The 21,560-nt window shown below is 41.0% G+C and overlaps 1 protein-coding gene across 2 annotated transcripts in view; it reads right to left on the bottom strand.

Annotated features, from left to right (window-relative positions):
• Positions 1 to 11,510: 11,510 nt before the first annotated feature.
• The window catches only part of LOC112261450 (guanylate cyclase soluble subunit beta-1), a 55,335-nt gene continuing 45,285 nt past the window's right edge, over positions 11,511 to 21,560 (bottom strand). The window contains exons 12-13 of one of the 2 annotated variants that reach the window (XM_024436774.2): positions 12,293 to 12,447; positions 11,511 to 12,068 (exon numbers count right to left, since the gene is read on the bottom strand). In XM_024436774.2, coding sequence (XP_024292542.1) covers positions 11,936 to 12,068; positions 12,293 to 12,447 — 288 coding nt within the window. In that variant the 3' untranslated portion in view covers positions 11,511 to 11,935. The remainder of the gene's footprint in view (positions 12,069 to 12,292; positions 12,448 to 21,560) is intronic. The other variant, XM_024436773.2, reaches the window with a different exon arrangement.

Genomic DNA, 21,560 nt, shown 5'->3' with positions numbered 1-21,560 from the left:
AGACAAGTAGTAATAGTAGTAGACACATAGTAGTAGTAGTAGTGTAGTAGTGGTAGTAGACAAGTAGTGGCAGTAGTAGTAGTAGTAGACAAGTAGTAGTAGTAGTAGTAGTAGTGTAGTAGTGGTAGTAGTAGTGTAGTAGTAGTGGTAATAGTAGTGTAGTAGTAGTGTAAATAGTAGTAGTGTAGTAGTGGTAGTAGTAGTGTAGTAGTGGTAGTAGCGGAGCTCAGCAATTTAACAATGTATTACTGTCCCAAGCTGCCCCTTGGTGGTACCTTGGAATCGTCTGATCACAGCCTCTGAAAGGCAAACATCAAATATTAGTTAAAATGATGTGTCTCCTAACCCCATTTTTTCTCTCTCTCGCTCTCTTTAGGAGATATTGCCCCTCCCCTGCCCCATTCTCTCTCTCTCTCTCTCTCTCTCTCTCTCTCTCTCTCTCTCTCTCTCTCTCTCTCTCTCTCTCTCCTACTCTCTCTCTCACACACTTTTAGGGTCTGTTGGTTATTTGTGCTGAAAGGGGTCTAAAGTGAGAGGTGAGCAATTGAAAATTGAAAATGTGTGGGACTAACTTTCAGAAACGAGTCATATAATTTTATCTTTGGTTATATGTATGTCATTATATACTGATGTCACTATGTTGGTTAGGTCAGGGTGTGATGTGGGGTGGGCATTCTATGTTTTGTTTTCTATGTTTCTTTATTTCTATGTTTTGGCCGGGTATGGTTCTCAATCAGGGACAGCTGTCTATCGTTGTCTCTGATTGGGAATCATACTTAGGTAGCCCTTTTTTTCCCCTCCTTTCAGTGTGGGTAGTTGACTTTTGTTAGTGGCACTATAGCCTTGTAAGCTTCACGGTTGTTTCTATGTTTGTTGTTTTGTTGGCGACATTTTAAATAAAAGGAAAATGTACGCTCACCACGCTGCACTTTGGTCTACTTCTTTCGACGGCTGTGACAACTGAACAGAAATATAAACGCAACTTGAAACAATTTCAAAGATTTTACTGAATGACCGTTCATATGAAGGAATCAGTTAATTTAAATAAACTCATTAGACCCTAATCTATGGATTTCACATGGCTGGGAATACAGATATGCATCTGTTGGTCACAGATACCTTAAAAAAAGGGGCCTCACAATGGGCCTCTGGATCTTATCACAGTATCCCCCCCACCTTGCTCCCTGCTACAGCCACTTTCACATTAGTAGTGAGGTCATTAGTAGTGAGGTCTGCACAACGCATCACCGGGGGCAAACTACCTGCCCTCCAGGACACCTACACCACCCGATGTTACAGGAAGGCCATAAGGATCATCAAGGACAACAACCACCCGAGCCACTGCCTGTTCACCCCGCTATCATCCAGAAGGCGAGGTCAGTACAGGTGCATCAAAGCTGGGACCGAGAGACTGAAAAACAGCTTCTATCTCAAGGCCATCAGACTGTTAAACAGCCACCACTAACATTGAGTGGCTGCTGCCAACACACTGACACTGACTCAACTCCAGCCACTTTAATAATGGGAATTGATGGGAAATGATGTAAAATATATCACTAGCCACTTTAAACAATGCTACCTAATATAATGTTACATACCCTACATTATTCATCTCATATGCATACGTATATACTGTACTCTATATCATCTACTGCATCCTTATGTAATACATGTATCACTAGCCACTTTAACTATGCCACTTTGTTTACATACTCATCTCATATGTATATACTGTACTCGATACCATCTACTGTATCTTGCCTATGCTGCTCTGTACCATCACTCATTCATATATCTTTATGTACATATTCTTTATCCCCTTACACTGTGTATAAGACAGTAGCTTTGAAATTGTTAGTTAGATTACTTGTTGGTTATTACTGCATTGTCGGAACTAGAAGCACAAGCATTTCGCTACACTCGCATTAACATCTGCTAACCATGTGTATGTGACAAATAAAATTTGATTTGATTTGATTTGATTACTCTCTTTCAAATCTCATCTGGTGGGTGATGCCACTGCAGTCATTTTTGCACCAGAAAGTTCACCACTCAGAAAGTTCACCACTCATCTAACAATCACACAAATTGAATACTAAAGCAGTTCTTATTTTGGGAGTGGTAATAAACATGTGTATTGCATGTTTGTGTTTGTTAGCTGTTGTGTGGTGAACTTCCTGGTGCAAAAATGGCCACTGTGTCATCACCCACCAGATGATATTTGAAAGACAGACATTTTAAAGAGAGACTAATTCACTTAGCTGGCTTCTGTTGTTTATTTGTAAGAAAACCTTATATCTCCACAATGGAAACTTTTCAGGAAATGGACAGCACAAGAATGTAGGTGAAAGGTAGGTGAAAGATTGATGAGTTCATTCCTTCCCACTACTCACATCAACTCTATCTGGAGTTGGATGAGATTCATGGCCACGTACAAACTAAAGCCCTGTTTGTACCTGGTGCTCACGTGTGTGGTTGTCATCATCCGATCAAGATGATCCAATCACCACAATCTGATCAAAATTTGCCGTACCTACACTTGGCATTAAAATGTGTCTTTTATCAGTCCACTGTGACCACATTTTGTGGTTACATGGCCATATTTTGGTTACACTTAAAACATGAATGTATAAGTATTTCATCCATAAACTAATAAATAACAGTACATAAACTACATTTAAACACCTTTATAAATGTGTTTTTTCAATCAAGTAAACCTTAAACCAATAACCTTAAATGATTTAATTTGATATTTTTACTATTTCTTCCTAATCATGTATATTTATTCAATAGAAATGTGCTGTATATATATTGTTTATTTATTTTACATGATGTATAGTTTATATTGTCTCTTTGGTTTGGATTGTATGTAGTTTGCGGTGTCATCCTGCCTGCAGATCAAATGTCCCTATTAGTCCATGGACTAAATATATGATGACTCTATATAACTAAAATGCTTTCTCAATGGATCTCCTTGTTGTATGTGAAAGGGGTCATAACATTAATGTACAGATAACCACAATTTAGCTACCTCCGCTAAGTGGTTATCATACTGAAATATAACCCACAGAAACAATTAAGATAAACGTAACCTTCATGAACTTTCCATTGCTCTTGTCTTTTGCACGTGTGTAGCCAAAACATAACCCACAGACATGGACCTCAATGAAACTCATCATTAGACTATGCCACCCCAGGGTGGACCAATATGTGAAAAGTGGCCCTCTGGCCCATGTCTTATATGGGACTATAAAGATCAACGTAAACTTTCACCATTAACTTGACGTCATTTTTGCCTTTGGCTCTGCATAGATTACGCTGCCTATATTGTCTATGGATGTCAGATTATTTCCCCACCAGTTCTTTGTGGCAGACCACCTAAACTGAGTGCACCATAAGAAGTGCATCTGCTATTCTCCTATAGGACAGTAAAGATGTCATGATAAGGACAGTTATGCGTTAGGACTGGTTCACATCGGTGGCCTTGGATCTTAACAATTGCCTCTCTATTACCTAAACTTAATCATCTGCATCTCTGATAAAGTCTGGTTCTATTAAGACTTTAACCTTAATAATCTTCTCACTACTTCACCTAAAAATGATGACCTTTGTAGCTGTCAGTTAATATTGCACAGGGATAGTGTAGGCCCTAACAGATTACTTCTTGTGACGTCTTTACTGTCCTATAGGAGAATAGCAGATGATATTTTCTGTTAAGATGCCCTCAGTTTAGGTGGTCACAAATAAGAGCCAAAGGGGAAATAATCTTACGTGTAGGAGAACATTGGCTGTTTGTGTAGCTTTCTTTAAAATGAAAATATAAGTTAATAGATAGAAAAATGATTCCCTGTCTCGCACCATTTCAAACTTGTATGCTACCTACAGTATGTCAGGTTCTTTCCAATAAAGAATTGTATCATATTCACCATGGTACTCACTGATTTAGTCCCGAAGTCTCGAAATGAATGAATGAATTAACGAGTACTATACAATATGCAGACATGACACAACTGTCATCCTAAGAGATCCTTCTGGACACCGTTTGAAATTAGCAAACTTCACATGACCTTTACATACACCTCAAAGAAGCTGTTTTTGGAAGATACCTTTCTATTTTAGCTGTGGTGATGTAATCAATCAAGGGAACATTACTCAACAACGTAGATGTGGGAGGTTAATCATTAACAGCATTATACTCAGTAGTAGTGATAGGCATCAATATGGAAAGGCCATATTGATTATGTGTAAATCATTTTAATAATGATTTCGATATCAAGCATCCAATTGCATTTGAGCACGACACATAAAAAGCTCAGAAGAAAGGCCAAGAGTACGCCACGTAGTCTAAGCTTGAATAAATAAGTCACACTAGCAAGAACAGCGTGCTGGTTTTTATTTTCTTTGAAGTTATCGAATTATTCCCATGAAAACCTGCAACGAGATAACTCAGAAGTGTGAGTGCTTTTATAAATTGTGAATCACAGCACATTAAAAGGGAATTGAAACATTGAAACATAATAATACTTCATATGAATGTTTGTAAAGCTGATAAATGTGCACATCTGGTTTAAAACATTTTACGATTGTTTTATTTAATTTAGTTGCTTATTGAGATATAACAGTTACAGAAGATGGTGAATGGAGAAAATACTAAGACCGATCCGATTGCGCTTTTTCGACAATGCACAATTTGAAAGGTAATTTCCGATTGAGCCAACATATGCAGAATTGACAGTGAATTTTGTCTCTGCAAACGCGGGAACATTGCCTTAAGGGTTAATTGTTGACAAGGAATGATCGGCTAAGCAATATGACAGGCTAAGCAATATGACAGACTGAGAGACCCCTCAGGTTATCTTTGGTGCTGATGGATAACACCAGCGACTCAACTTCAGGGTCACAACCTGAGTCACACATCAGGAGGGCAAAAATATGTGACTCATTTCATGAAGGCCTCCCTGTGCATTCGGAAAGTATTCAGACCCTTTGAAAGCCTTATTCTAATGGATTAAGGTACATGTCTTCCTCATCAATCTACACACAATACCCCGTAATAACAAAGCGAAATAAGTATTTATTTAAAAAATTGCACCGAAAATAGAAAAAAATAACTTAATTACATAAGTTCAGAACCTTTACTATGAGACTCAAAATTGAGCTCAGGTGCATCCTGTTTCCACTGATCAACCTTGAAATGTTTCTACAACTTGTTTGGAGTCCACCTGAGGTAAATTCAATTGATTGGACATTGGATTTGGAAAGGGACACACCTGTCTATATAAGGTCTCACAGTTGACAGTGCATGTCAGAGCAAAAAACAAGCCATGAGGTCGAAGGAATTGTCCGTAGAGTTCCGAGACAGGATTGTCTCGAGATCTGGGGAAGGTCTGGGGAAGGGTACCAAAAAATGTCTTCAGCATTGAAGGATCCCAAACACACAGTGGCCTCCTTCATTCTTAAATGGAAGAAGTTTGGAACCACTAAGACTCTTCCTAGAGCTAGCTGCTCTAGGAAGTGAGAAATCGGGGGAGAAGGGCCTTGGTCAGGGAGGTGACATTCTGACAGAGCTTCAGAGTTCCTCTGAGGAGATGGAAGAACCTTCCAGAAGGACAACCATCTCTGCAGCACTCAACAAATCAGGTCTTTATAGTAGAGTGGCCAGACGGAAGCCACTCCTCAGTAAAAGGCACATGACAGCCCACTTGGAACTTGGCAAAAGGCACCTAAAGGACTCTCAGACCATGAGAAACAAGATTCTCTGGTCTGATGAAACCAAGACTGAACTCTTTGGCCAGAATGCCAAGTGTCACGTCTGGAGGAAACCTGGCACCATCCCTACGGTGAAGCATGGTGGTGGTAGCATCATGCAGTGGGGATGTTTTTCAGCCGCAGGGACTAGGAGACTAGTCAGGATCGAGGGAAAGATGAACGGAGCAAAGTACAGAGAGATCCTTGATGAAAACCTGCTCCAGAGCGCTCAGGACCTCAGACTGGGGTGATGATTTACCTTCCAACAGGACAATGACCCTAAGCACACAGCCAAGACAATGCAGGAGTGGCTTCTGGACAAGTCTCTGAATGTCCTTGAGTGCCCCAGCGAGAGCCTGGACTTGAACCCAGTCAAACATCTCTGGAGAGACCTGAAAATAGCTGTGCAGTGACGCTCCCTCATTCCGACCTGACAGAGCTTGAGAGGGTCTGCAGAGAAGAATGGGAGAAACTCCACAAATAGAGGTGTGCCAAGATTGTAGAATAAGGTTGTAACGTAACAAAAGGGGTCTGAATACTTTCCGAATACCAGGGAAGTTCATACACACTTCAAAGTGATACAAAGAAGTCATTATACTAATGCCAAACTGGCTAAATTCTACTCCCAAGTTGACCCCTTAATGTGGAAGATGCCAGCATACCGCTGCAACTCATGAACATATATTTTGGTTTGCACATCTATATGTGACTATTTGGATGGTATTTTTTATGCACTATCCCATATAACACAGGTATTTACTGTATAAATCATGACCCACTGATAGCTATCTTTGGGACAATTCTGGTAGTTCAGGAAAAGAAAAGGCAGAATCTAATGCCTGGGATATGCCTGTCTGATTGCCAGAAACATGGAACACCGGAAAAGGCGAAACCCACCATCTTACAATCAATGGGTTAATAGCATGTTACAAAGTCTCACTTTGGAGAAAATCAAATGCACAATAGGCGAATCCACATCCTCATAATTGTTTTGATCATTTTGGGAATTTGTGTGTATTGTTAGGTATTACTGCACTTGTAACGATGTGAGTCGGGAAGCAAGTTCAGGGAGTGAATACATTTAATTAATAAATGAACAAAACAAGAAACACAAACATTGCACCGACATGAAACAGGAACAATGACGACTGGGGAAGAAACCAAAGTGAGTGACATATAAAGGGCAGGTAATCACGGAGGTGATGGATTCCAGGTGAGTGTCATTATGCGCGTAACGCTGGTGACGTGTGCGCCCGAATGAGCAGCCTGGTGACCTAGAGGCCGGAGAGGGAGCACATGTGACAACACTGTTGGAGCTAAAGACATAAGCATTTCACTACGCCCGCGATAACATCTACCGAATGTGTGTACGTGACCAATAACATTTTATTTTATTTATTTTATAGGACATGGAAAGCTTTAATTTATGTTGTTGTCTGATTGATTACGTACCTGAGTTTTTTCATTTGTATTGACGTGTGTACACTATCGTTCAAAGGTTTGGGGTCTCTTAGAAATGTCCTTCTTTTTGAAAGAAAAGCACATTTTCTGTCCATTAAAATAACATCAAATTGATCAGAAATACAGTGTAGACATTGTTAATGTTGTAATTGAGTATTTTAGCTGGAAACGGACGATTTTTTATGGAATATCTACATAGGCATACAGAGGCCCATTATCAGCAACCATCACTCCCTATTCCAATGGCATGTTGTGTTAGCTAATCCAAGTTTATCATTTTAAAAGGCTAATTGATCATTAGAAAACCCTTTTGTAATTATGTTAGCACAGCTGAAAACTGTTTTTCTGATTAAAGAAGCAATAAAACTGGCCTTCTTTAGACTAGTTGAGTATCTGGAGCATCAGCATTTGTGGGTTCGATTACAGGCTCAAAATGGCCAGAAACAAAGACCTTTCTTCTGAAACTCGTCAGTCTATTCTTGTTCTGAGAAATGAAGGCTATTCCATGCGAGAAATTGCCAAGAAACTGAAGATCTTTTACCACACTGTGTACTATTCCCTTCACAGAGCAGCGCAAACTGGCTCTAACCAGAATATAAAGAGGAGTGGGAGGCCCCGGTGCACAACTGAGCAAGAGGACAAGTACAGTAGAGTGTCTAGTATGAGAAACAGACACCTCACAAATCCTCAACTGGCAGCTTCATTAAACAGTACCCACAAAAAACACCGGTCTCAACGTCAACAGTGAAGAGGCGACTCCGGGATGCTGGCCTTGTAGGCAGAGTTCCTCGGTCCAGTGTCTGTATTCTTTTGCCCCTCTTAATATTTTATTTTTATTAGCCAGTCTGAGATATGGCTTTTTCTTTGCAACTCTGCCTAGAAGGCCATCCCGGAGTCGCCTCTTCACTGTTGAAGGTAGTGTAGATATTTGACCCTGCTGGTCATCTATGACCATTTTAAGATCTTGGCCATGTTCTGTTATAATCTCCACCCGGCACAGCCAGAAGAGGACTGGCCACCCCTCATAGCCTGGTTCCTCTCTAGGTTTCTTCCTAGGTTCTAGTTTTTCCTAGCAACCGTGCTTCTAGACCTGCATTGCTTGCTGTTTGGGGTTTTAGGCTGGGTTTCTGTACAACACTTTGTGACATCAGCTGATGTAAGAAGGGCTTTATAAATACATTTGATTGAATGATTGAGATATCTATATGATGTGTACCTCAATACTGGGATAGGAAGAAACTAAAATCATTGAGGACCATTAGGGAAGGTGGGTGGGTGGGAGGGGCGTAAGACACATGGTGCTAAACATTTCTTTCCTTTGTGTACTCTGTTATTTCAACAGAACACAAATTAAAGCTATGGAGCCTTGCCAAGGCTCTGATCTGTCAGTATCAACAGTTCTACAACTGGCCACTTGAGAGCGCATTAACCAAGAATGACTTCCTCTGCTTCTGCAAGGTTGACTATTTCAGTTGCAAACAGTGACTTTGTTCAAAATGCGTGAACTGTTATCTAATTCCTCTGCTCAGTTGGTATAGTAGTGTATGTACAGTAGAATTACTTCTTGCCTCACTTATTCCTTGACAGTCCACCCCTATTGAAATATTTGATACATTTCTCCCAATTATTGTCCCAACTATCTAGCCTGGTGGAAGCAGTCCGATCTCTGCTGGTTCCACCAGGCTACCAACAAACCTCATGTACATGCCAGCGTGGAAATAAGGAATAAAAACGAACAAATAAACAATACCACAGCTCTGGTAGCCTCCTTTTATTCAACAAAAATCATAAATGAAACAAACAGTGAATTAATTTGTGTAAAAACAATAGTCTTCTCCTGCACAATTAGTATCCACGTTGTGACGCACTTACACATTAACAAGATTTTTTGGGTGAGTGTAGTTCAAAATGAATGTTACACTTACAGAACAACATATTGACAGTGTTAGTGAAGCTACTCTGAAAATAGACAGTAGTTTACCAAGCTACCAATTACTTCACACTGGAAGAAGTTAAGCTACACTAAATCTACCCTTGAGAAAAATCTAGGAGCACACGTCTAGCACAAATCTAGTACTTAACTTTTATTTTTAACGAGGCAAGTCAGATAAGAACAAATTCTTATTTACAATGATGGCCTACCCCAGCCAAACCCGAACCTGGGCCAATTGTGCGCCGCCTATGGGACTCCCAATCACGGCCAGTTGTGATACAGCCTGGAATCAAACCAAGGTCTGTAATGAAGCCTCTAGCACTGAGATGCAGTGCCTTAGACCGTTGTGCCACTCGGGAGCCAAAGTCACTTTGAAAAAGTAGTTTTCTACATCCAAATCGTGAAAATTACGATACGCAAGTCTGAAATGTCATAGACTACAAATTGCAAGAACAGATCACATTGGGGTCATATGTTAACAGAGTATGTAATTTTGCCTATTAAACACAAAAACTATGTTTCAAGTGAGAATTAGGCAGGTCTGAGGTCCGAAAAAGAAAGTAAATGTTTGCCTACCTCACCCATATTTTATTTTTGCAAAAAGAGTAGTGTTTATTTCTAGCAGTTAGCTACACCACTACATGGCAAAGAATGTAATTAAATACTGAAAACACTACCTAGATTTTAATTTAGTTCAACTACCACCAAGCTACTGCAAAATGTAGTTGAATTACTTGTTGAACTACATGTAGTTCACAACTACACAACACTGCATATTGGTGTTAAAATGTATTTGGACGGTTAAGTGAAATATTTAATGTGTTTAATACATAATACCAAAAGTTCAGTGTGTCCTACAGAATATGGAATTCACAGCTGAGATTATGATTTCGCCTATACATTTTGGCCTATACATGTATGTTACACCACAAATGAAAATAACAAATACAATCAGTGCACAGATACAACATCAGTCAATAAATACGTAGAAAACAGAATACTTTGAGTGTAAAATACTATTCCAATGATGGAATAGATAGAGAAAAGAAATATACATGACATTGTATTTCAATACCTGCCCGTACCTACAGTATATCCATAAAAAAGGTTCTTCATCTATGTCATATCACACTAAATTAAACCTATAAATGTACCTCATTTGTCACTTGAAACAAACATACAGTTGAAGTTGGAGGTTTACATACACCTTAGCCAAATACATTTAAACTCAGTTTTTCACAATTCCTGACATTTAATCCTATTAAAAATCCCCTGTCAGTTAGGATCCCCACTTTATTTTTAGAATGTGAAATGTCAGAATAATAGTAGAGAGAATGATTTATTTCAGCTTTTATTTCTTTCATCACATTCCCAGTGGGTCAGAAGTTTACATACACTCAATTAGGTTTTGGTAGCATTGCCTTTAAATTGTTTAACTTGGGTCAAACGTTTCAGGTAGCCTTCCACAAGCTTCCCACAATAAAGTGGGTGAATTTTGGCCCATTCCTCCTAAGACGGACAGAGCTGGTGTAACTAAGTCAGGTTTGTAGGCCTCCTTGCTCGCACACGCTTTTTCTACAGGGTTGAGGTCAGGGCTTTGTGATGGCCACTCCAATACCTTGACTTTGTTGTCCTTAAGCCATTTTGCCACAACTTTGGAAGTATGCTTGGGGTCATTGTCCATTTGTAAGACCCATTTGTGACCACGCTTTAACTTCCTGACTGATGTCTTGAGATGTTGCTTCAATATATCTACATAATTTTCCTACCTCATGATGCCATTTAGTTTGTGAAGTACACCAGTCCCTCCTGCAGCAAAGCACCCCCACAACATGATGCTGCCACCCCGTGCTTCACAGTTGGGATGGTGTTCATCAGCTTACAAGCCTCCCCCTTTTTCCTCCAAACATAACGATAGTCATCTCTAGGAGACAGAATGTCTCATGGTGTTTATACTTGCGTACTATTGTTTGTACAGGCATTTGGAAATTGCTCCCAAGGATGAACCAGATTTGTGGATGTCTATATTTTTATTCTGAGGTCTGATTGGCTGATTTATTTGGATTTCCCCATTTTCCCATGATGTCAACCAAAGAGGCACTGAGTTTGAAGGTAGGACTTGAAATACATCCACAGGTACACCTCCAATTGACTCAAATGATGTCCATTAGCCTATCAGAAGCTTATAAAGCTATCATGTTCTGGAATTTTCCAAGCTGTTTAAAGGCACAGTCAACTTAGTGTATGTCAACTTCTGACCCACTGGAATTGTGATACAGTGTATTATAAGTGAAATAATCTGTCTGTAAACAATTGTTGGGAAATGTACTTGTGTCATACACAAAGTAGATGTCCTAACTGGCCTGCCAAAACTATAGTTTGTTAAAAAGAAATGTGTGGACTGGTTGAAAAACTAGTTTTAATTACTCCAACCTAAGTGTATGTAAACTTCCAACTTCAACTGTACATACCAACAATAAGAATAACTGTTGGTGAAGTAGAGAACAAGGTATATTTCTAGATGGTCAAATTGTTATGTCTTCAGATAGAGCAGCTTCTTGAAACTGACAAGTGACCCAGTGAGCAAAACTGTTCAGGTGTACGTCATGGTCCGGTTTTATGCTGATTGTAAAATGTTTTTTTAACATCTCTTTTTAGCGACCAGAAAATGACATCTTCTCTTGGTTCTAATTTGGTTATCTGACATCTCTTCAACCCATAAAACCAAAGTAGAACCCCAAAATTACACCTTTATGCATTTTGCCCACTGGGGAAAGGGGAATGCTTTTATGATCAAACTATGCTTTCAGTACTTTTGCGTGACAGAAAGTACACATTCATGGGCTCCTTCTTGCCTTTCATGGTGATGGGTCCTCGGTACTCCAAACGAAACTGGGGGTCAGCATTCTCTGCTGACTGCAAACACCTGAAATCAAAATGTATTTCCCACATTTTCACAGAATTCAACAATATGTTGTTCCCAAAGGCTGCTTCAAAAGGTGTTTTTTCCCCTTTAGCCCAACCCCCAAGACACACACATACAGGTGTCAGCAACAGTAATATAACATGCCATGCACAATCTTAGAAAGGATGGTTCAGCACTTCACAGCAATGTCTCATTCAAATAAATAAAGCCGTTATTTTCCTTACCTGTAAGTATATTCTGAAATGTTGATTTTTCCCTTCTCTCCTGTGGTTTCTGTACGACTGGTGAGGTTGACAGTATTTCCAAACAGGCAGTAGCGGGGCATCCTTTGACCTATGACCCCAGTTACCACCTCTCCTGTGTGGATCCCAATGGTTATCTAGGGAGAGAAGAGGATGCTCAAGAAAACAGGGTTTCCCATATAGAGCCACGGTCAAGTAAGTAACACTATGTGCAGGACAACAATCCTGTCCCCATGAGTAGGGCAGACGGATCACATACTGTATCTCAGCTGAATGACTGATCTCAGTGAAACTGAGGTTGAAGAAGATAATTCCTCGTCTCCCAAGGACAAAGATTGAGTGAATGAAACATTGGAGTTGGTACCTAGTGAGCCAGAGTCTGCAACAGTGACCTCTCATTCCGAGAAAAATGCAAAAAAATTAAGCTGGGAAAATAGCTACTGAGACCAGTGACAATCATGACCCAATAGAAAATCTTGAGGTTAATAAGGGACCCCGAAGAGAGCGCAACTCTTTGGGGAATACAATAGAAGGCAGCCAAACATCAATGCTGGCCTTCATTCAAACAACCCGGAATCAACATACACCCAAGCGGCCCAGGGTACCAAGCTCCCCATCAGAGTCTGGAGTTAGGTCACCTGCAGAAAAAAGGCTGATATGGAGGATGTAGAGAAGTAGAGAAAAGTCCCGCTACTTAGCCATCCAGACCGAAATCATTGATGAAGGATTGAAATAATGTATATTTGAGCAACCTATATTATCTGGTTCAGAGAAGGACATTATGTGTATGTGAGCATAACTTCTGTCGCTAACATGGCTTTTTTTTAGAAAACATTGTCCTATGAAACTTTTTCAAACTGTTAATCTGGCTAAAATGATCTGCGACTCTCGTTCCAAGCCTAGAGGAATATTGGGAGGTCTTCTGAATATTCGTAGCATTATTTCTAAGAGTGAACAGGTAAAACATTTATTGAACGACTCTAATCTAGATTTTTTTCTGTTTCTCTGAGACATGGCTGAAGAAATATTCTCCTATTTCTGCCTTTAATGTCCCTGGACATTTCATATTCAGGAGGGACAGGGGAGAGGGCAGACAGGGTGGATTGCTTATGTATATGAAAGATAACTTTAAATGCAATCGTATCATAGGGAAACATGCCAATGACATTGAATGTATGGGGCTGAATGTCTTACTCTGAATGTCTCTCACTATTATTGGATTATATCGACCATCAACATCTGATATCTTGTTTTAAGACCATCTAAATGTCATGCTTAAAGAATGTGATCATAAGAAGGAGATTATCTTCATGGGCGATTTCAATATAAACTGGGGAAACAAAACTTGCAGGAAAAAACTCAGATCAGATTATTTCAACCTGACTCAAACTGGCTCCAAGATGTTCAACCAAGGTCACAGTTTTCTTCCCAATGAGCTGTTCAGGTTAATGGGGATGATTCGTTCTACACGCATAGAAGCCAATTCCAATTAGTTCTACACGCATCTGAAACCAATTTAATCACTCCACAAACAAACACTTAACATTTTTGATAAGAAACCAAACAGTTACCACCATTGTCATATAATTTACAAACATCATTTGTTTAGTCTGGATAGCTTTAGACTGGTCTTTAAGATCCTGTATGGTCTTGCCCCTCCACCCCTATGTCGGCGTATCATGCTCAAGGAAAGCACCTCCAAGATAACAAGGGCAGTAACTAGAGGGGGTTGCGTTGTCCCTTTTCAACACAGAAAATCGGCCAATCGGCCTTCTCTGTTAGAGCTACAGCATACTGGACTGCAATGCCCATGGACTTGAGAAGCTGCACTGATTATTGTACTTTTAAATTTTAATTGAAAACATGGCTAAAATCTATCCAAACCTGTACACAAGTTATCTGATGTTCCTCATATGTAAGACTACAGATGATGATAGTGTAGTGTCTTAGCTCTTATTACTTATTTATATAATAAGAAAGACTCTGAATGCAAGAAATTGAACTGGAGCTTCACATTTCCTAAAAATGAGTTAGTACCAGAATAACATAGAACAACACTGCACATGACCAAGGGTGCTCCATTCTTAAAGGTGACATCAGTAATTAACAGAACATAACATTCCTTCTCTTATACAATCAGAGTTACTTTAACCAAACCACATCATTTCCCAGAACTCGTTGTAGTTATTTTGCATCTTTTGATTTGAAGAGTTAGTTTTTGTTTGTTTGTTTATAAGTCCAGTCTGTCTGGTGGACGGTGCCTTCATTCTGGGTAGCGCCTAGGATTGTCTGGAGGCTCCTGAACATCCTCAGTGTGTGCTTGATCCATTATTGCTTCTGCTATAGCAGCACCTTCATCAATACGTTCCCTTCTTTCAGCCTGGGGTCTCTTTACTGCCCCACCGTCCTCTACAGTTCCCCGTGTGTCACTCTCAGGAGCTCTCTGTGCCTGTTCTCTCTCGATTGTTGTGCTGTTTTCTGTGGAATGCATTTGGTTAATGTGACGCCGCCACATTATGTCTGGGCTCACTTGAACCTGGTAAGGTCTGGGTCCCATTCTGTAATCTCGCACCATCACTTCCTGTCCTGTTTGGAGATGGCGCTCCCAGCCACCGGAGAGCATCTTGGCTTGTTTATTCGGCACTTCATTGAGCCTGTTTGACTTCATGATGTCCAGCTGTGTGCGGAGAGGCCTCCCGAACATCAGTGCGGCTGGGCTTTCATTTGTCGTGGCATGTGGGGTATTTTGGTAGGAGGCCAGGTACTTGCCCAGTTTTGTTTGCAAAGTCCCTTCGTCTCGTTTTGCTGCACGGAGTCCTTGCTTTAGGGTTTGCACAAAGCGTTCTGCCAGCCCATTGGTGGCAGGGTGGTACGGAGCTGAGGTTGAGTGTTTGATTCCATTTACTGACATGAATCTTGTTAACTCGTCACTTACAAAAGCTTGCGCGTTGTTACTTACCAGCTGCAGTGGCAATTCGAAGCGTGCAAACGTAGTTCTGAGACACTCTATCATCTGAGCTGAGATGGAGGAGTCAGTGCAAAACACCTCTGGCCATTTGGAATGGGCATCAACTATAACCAGGAAGATGTGCTTTTCAAAAGGACCAGCGTAGTCCACATGAATTCTCTGCCATGGCTCTGTGGGCCATTCCCATGGGTGGACTGGGACAGGAGCAGGCATGTGAAGGGTTTCCAAACATCCGCTACAGTTCTTCACCATGTTTTCTATCTGTTGGTCCAGACTGGGCCACTAGAAGTGGCTTATTGCGAGCAGCTTCATTTTGACAATTCCAACATGACCTTCATGTAGTTGCTGCAAAACCTGATGTTGGCATTTCTGGGGTATCATGACTCTCATTCCCCACATCAAACATCCTTGGTACGTTGTAATTTCGTTTCTCCACTGAAAATACGGAGTCAGCTCCTTTCTGCCAGTAGCTGGCCATCCTGACATGGTGTAGGTGTACACTTTTGACAAGGTCACATCTTTCCTTGTCTCCTGTTTGATAACCATGCTTGTGACCGGTAGTGCCTCGAGCTGAGCGGTATGGAAAATGTCCACTGCATCCACACTCCTTTGTCTTTCTCTTGTACACGACAGTCTGGATAATCCATCTGCATTTGTGTGGAGGGACGATGGCTTAAACTCAATGTCATACATATGACTACCTGCCTGTGTCCCAGCATCTGTTTTAAGTCTGTCTAATAAAGTATGAAACATACTAAAGGTACAGCGGGATTCCCATAATATTGGCACATGCTGAACAGTGTACATGAATCTATTGACTACATCATGCTGTTTGGACTTTTTAGTGTCTGATCACCGGCCATGTAATAACCCAGTATGCATCAGATAATTCACACAACATTCCTACCATCATAACTTCCATATAGCTAACCATTTTGGAGCCGACTGTCTATAGTAAAGGTACTGTATACATACAAGGCCGAAACACCCACTATGACATTTACATCTTTGTAACCAAATGTTAAGCCAAAGTTAAACAATAGACAGGGTTGATGTGTTCCACAAAGACATGGATAAACACCAGAGACAAGATGACTAGTCCTTGGTCATGGAATGTTTAACAATGTATCTGCTGCAGTGTTGTTGTTTTTAACATCTCTGCCGTGTGTCTAAATGTGATCAGGTTGAACAACTGTGAACATGTTTGTGGCACATTAGTTTGGAGGTGTTACAAGGTCAAGCTTTCTCAGGATCTTTATAGTTCTCCACAGCTCTATGGGACTCAGGGCCAGGCTACCACATCTGGGGCCTCGGGGCACCTACTTTTAGTGGGCAAATGTTTTTTGAGGGAGGAGCTAAGGTCCTGCAATTCTACACACTTGCTATGATGCAGAGAAGAATTTGGAGTTGTATAGCTAATGTCATTCTATACATATTCTGCAGTTAAGATAATTTCCTGCAATTCCAGACATTTTGCCACGGCTAATGACGTGTTCATATGCTCTCTGGGGGGGCCCCGACTTCCAGGGGGCCCCCAACCGACATGTTCATATGCTATCTGGGGTGGGTGTGGCCCGACCTCCAGGGGCCCTAAACTGATGTGTTCAAATGCTATCTGCCCTGCGTGCCCGTTAGGTAATCCGGCCCTGATGGGACTGTGCCCATAGAATTAGGAATTGAGTGTGTCAGTCAATTTGCCATGGTCTGAGTATATTAGTATCTTTATATGGCTGTGCCAGCCCCTTCCACCTCTTATTGCGCGAAGATCCATTTCATTTCACAAATAAGTCTTTATACTGTTTAAAAGTGGCACTGGCTCTGTGTGCCTATGCAGATGAGCTCATGAAAAGAGAGAACATGATAGATGAAGACTGTTATAACTGTCTACAGTGAATATTCTAGCCACTTCGAATTGTTTGTTTTTTGGGGAAGTTGCTACAGGCGAGCAGTGTTTTGCAATACGCAGTCATTTTTGGACTCTCAAATTCCTGTTTGTAGTAGACATACCTTCAATAACTGCTGCCATGATTGGAATTGTTACACTAGACGTTCTCTTGAACGTAGCAGACTCTCTATTCGTGTCCCTTATGGGTTCAGGACCTTCGGTGCTCGAACAGTGAGAACAGAACACTTGCTGAACACTAAATGTTTAGGATAAAGTGCAACGGGGACCTATTTTTAACCTGGGGCAGTGAGATGATTGAAGGTTGTTTCTACTGACAAACTGGGATCCTCTTCACCCCATGCCATGTGTCTGATAAACAATGTTTTGTTAGCCAGATGTGATTTTCCAATGCTAGGTCTCCAAGAGTCACTGATACAATAACAAACTCAATATGTCAGTTAAACAAACAGTCTGCTGTTTAACATCAAAGTTACAACTCTTACAATGTCTTACGTTGACAGTGGCTTTTTTGAAGAAAAGTTGACAAATACTTGATGCTTAAAAATACTAGGGGGTAAAACAAATCATTCACTCATTTCTGAGACGGGACGATAAAATAGAGATGATTAAAATAAGAGACAATATATCTCAATATTCTTATAATTTGTTTAATGTAATATGATACATATTTCGTGAATGAAATATGATTATATTTCCTGGGTTTATAATTTGTGATATCAAGTATCTTGCTTTACCATTTACTTATCTCATGTTCTTATTAACAGGACTAACAAAACCAAACATAGACATGCATCTACAAACTTGCACATTTCCACATTACAACTGTAGCGCTGACAACTGTAGCTTGTTTCGGCCTGCTCTATTGGTTGCTTCACGCACTCTCGTGCTTGCCTACCTAGTCAGTGAGTCAGTTGAATGAGAAAGCAAACAGAAAACTGAAGAGAGAAGCACCAGATAAACAAATTATTTTAAACATTATCATCATGGTGAGCGAGTTATAAAGCATAGGATATGAAACACCAAGTTAAGCGGAGTGTAATGATATAATTGTTATTTTTCTAATGTTTTTATAGTTTAATAAATGTATAAAATACCATTAGAATAGACGCTAACGTCAGCTAAAGTTAGGGCCAGTCAAGACAGCCTGTCGTAGTCGTTTTTATTCATTTTTTATTTAACTAGGCAAGTCAGTTAAGAACAAATTCTTATTTACAATGATGGCCTAGGAACAGTGGGTTAACTGCCTTGTTCAGGGGCAGAACGACAGATTTTACCTTGTCAGCTCAGGGATTTGCTCAAGCAACCTTTTGGTTACTGGCCCAATGCTATAACCACTAGGCTACCTGCCGTCATGGCGACAATTAATGTTCACACAGAGTGTAAATAAAGGGAAACATTGTAACTTGCTGTTTTTAGGAATATGTGGAGAATTAAATGAAAATGTATTTATAAGATGATAATACCATTTTACAAATATTTTTTGGTACAGTATGTTGGCTACTTAAAAATGCACAAGAGTAGCATAGTCAGTTGAATGAGAGAGTAAACTGAAAACTGTATTGAAGAAAGAAGCTCCAGAAAAACTAATTATTTTAAATCTTCAAGGTTTCAGAATACATTCATTCTTCTCACCATGACCTATTCAGGTCCCAACGTTGAAGAGAGTACACTACATTTGTGTTCTCCATTGTACTACCATTGTTAATTTTTGTACCATACTAGCTAATACCGTTCGCTGCCTGCACCTGCACGCCTGACCAGCATCACCACCCTGGATGGTTCCGACCTTGAATATGTGGACATCTATAAGTACCTAGGTGTCTGGCTAGACTGTAAACTCTCCTTCCAGACTCATATCAAACATCTCCAATCAAAAATCAAATCAAGAATCGTCTTTCTATTCCGCAACAAAGCCTCCTTCACTCACGCCGCCAAACTTACCCTAGTAAAACTGACTATCCTACCGATCCTCGACTTCGGCGATGTCATCTACAAAATTGCTTCCAACACTCTACTCAGCAAACTGGATGCAGTTTATCACAGTGCCATCCGTTTTGTCACTAAAGCACCTTATACCACCCACCACTGCGACTTGTATGCTCTAGTCGGCTGGCCCTCGCTACATATTCGTCGCCAGACCCACTGGCTCCAGGTCATCTACAAGTCCATGCTAGGTAAAGCTCCGCCTTATCTCAGTTCACTGGTCACGATGGCAACACCCATCCGTAGCACGCGCTCCAGCAGGTGTATCTCACTGATCATCCCTAAAGCCAACACCTCATTTGGCCGCCTTTCGTTCCAGTTCTCTGCTGCCTGTGACTGGAACGAATTGCAAAATCGCTGAAGTTGGAGACTTTTATCTCCCTCACCAACTTCAAACATCTGCTGTCTGAGCAGTTAACCGATCGCTGCAGCTGTACATAGTCTATCGGTAAATAGCCCACCCATTTTTACCTACCTCATCCCCATACTGTTTTTATTTATTTACTTTTCTGCTCTTTTGCACACCAATATCTCTACCTGTACATGACCATCTGATCATTTATCACTCCAGTGTTATTAATCTGCAAAATTGTAATTATTCGCCTACCTCCTCATGCCTTTTGCACACAATGTATATAGACTCCCCCTTTTTTTTTCTACCGTGTTATTGACTTGTTAATTGTTTACTCCATGTGTAACTCTGTGTTGTCTGTTCACACTGCTATGCTTTATCTTGGCCAGGTTGCAGTTGCAAATGAGAACTTGTTCTCAACTAGCCTACCTGGTTAAATAAAGGTGAAATAAAAATAAAAAATAAAAAAATACAATGAAAAAACAAGCATGTTTTTTTGGTCACTACCATGGGGGGAAATACCATGGCACTGGTGCAAATACCATTGTATTTTCCTACCATGTTAGTACAATGAAAAAAATATCATGGTACTATCATGTTTTTTGGTCACTACCAGGAAGATACCATGGTATCCTAGTGTACAGTCCTATCAAATAACACTGTGAAGGACCTCGGCGTTACTCTGGACCCTGATCTCTCTTTTGACGAACATATCAAGACTGTTTCAAGGACAGCTTTTTTCCATCTACATAACATTGCAAAAATCAGAAACTTTCCAAAAATGATGCAGAAAAATTAACCCATGCTTTTGTTATTTCAAGGTTAGACTACTGCAATGCTCTACTTTCCGGCTACCCGGATAAAGCACTAAATAAACTTCAGTTAGTGATAAATACGGCTGCTAGAATCCTGACTAGAACCAAAAGGTTTGATCATATTACTCCAGTACTAGCCTCCCTACACTGGCTTCCTGTCAAGGCAAGGGCTGATTTCGAGGTTTTACTGCTAACCTACAAAGCATTACATGGGCTTGCTCCTACCTATCTCTCTGATTTGGTCCTGCCGTACATACCTACACGTACGCTATGGTCACAAGACGCAGGCCTCCTAATTGTCCCTAGAATTTCTAAGCAAACAGCTGGAGGCAGGGCTTTCTCCAAAAGAGCTCAATGTTTATGGAATGGTCTGCCTACCCATGTGAGAGACACAAACTCGGTCTCAACCTTTAAGTCTTTACTGAAGACTCATCTCTTCAGTGGGTCATATGATTGAGTGTAGTCTGGCCCAGGAGTGTGAAGGTGAACGGAAAGGCTCTGGAGCAACGAACCGCCCTTGCTGTCTCTGCCTGGCCGGTTCCCCTCTTTCCACTGGGATTCTCTGCGTCTAACCCTATTACAGGGGCTGAGTCATTGGCTTACTGGTGCTCTTTCATGCCGTCCCTAGGAGGGGTGCGTCACTTGAGTGGGTTGAGTCACTGATGTGATCTTCCTGTCTGGGTTGGCGCCCCCCCTTGGGTTGTGCCGTGGCGGAGATCTTTGTGGGCTATACTCGGCCTTGTCTCAGGATGGTAAGTTGGTGGTTGAAGATATCCCTCTAGTGGTGTGGGGGCTGTGCTTTGGCAAAGTGGGTGGGGTTATATCCTTCCTGTTTGGCCCTGCCTGGGGGTATCATCGGATGGGGCCACAGTGTCTCCTGACCCCTTCTGTCTCAGCCTCCAGTATTTATGCTGCAGTAGTTTATGTGTCGGGGGGCTAGTGTCAGTTTGTTATATCTGGAGTACTTCTCCTGTCTTATCCGGTGTCCTGTGTGAATTTAAGTATGCTCTCTCTAATTCTCTCTTTCTTTCTCTCTTGGAGGACCTGAGCCGTAGAACCATGCCTCAGGACTACCTGGCATGATGACTCCTTGCTGTCCCCAGTCCAACTGGCCGTGCTGCTGCTCCAGTTTCAACTGTTCTGCCTGCGGCTATGGAATCCTGACTTGTTCACCGGACGTGCCACCTGTCCCAGACCTATTATTTGACCATGCTGGTCATCTATGA

Source organism: Oncorhynchus tshawytscha, linkage group LG11 (assembly GCF_018296145.1).
Source record: "Oncorhynchus tshawytscha isolate Ot180627B linkage group LG11, Otsh_v2.0, whole genome shotgun sequence".
NCBI classification, from domain to species: domain Eukaryota; kingdom Metazoa; phylum Chordata; class Actinopteri; order Salmoniformes; family Salmonidae; genus Oncorhynchus; species Oncorhynchus tshawytscha.
The sequence above is the reverse complement of the archived record's forward strand: the minus strand, read 5'-3'. Positions and strand labels throughout refer to the sequence as shown.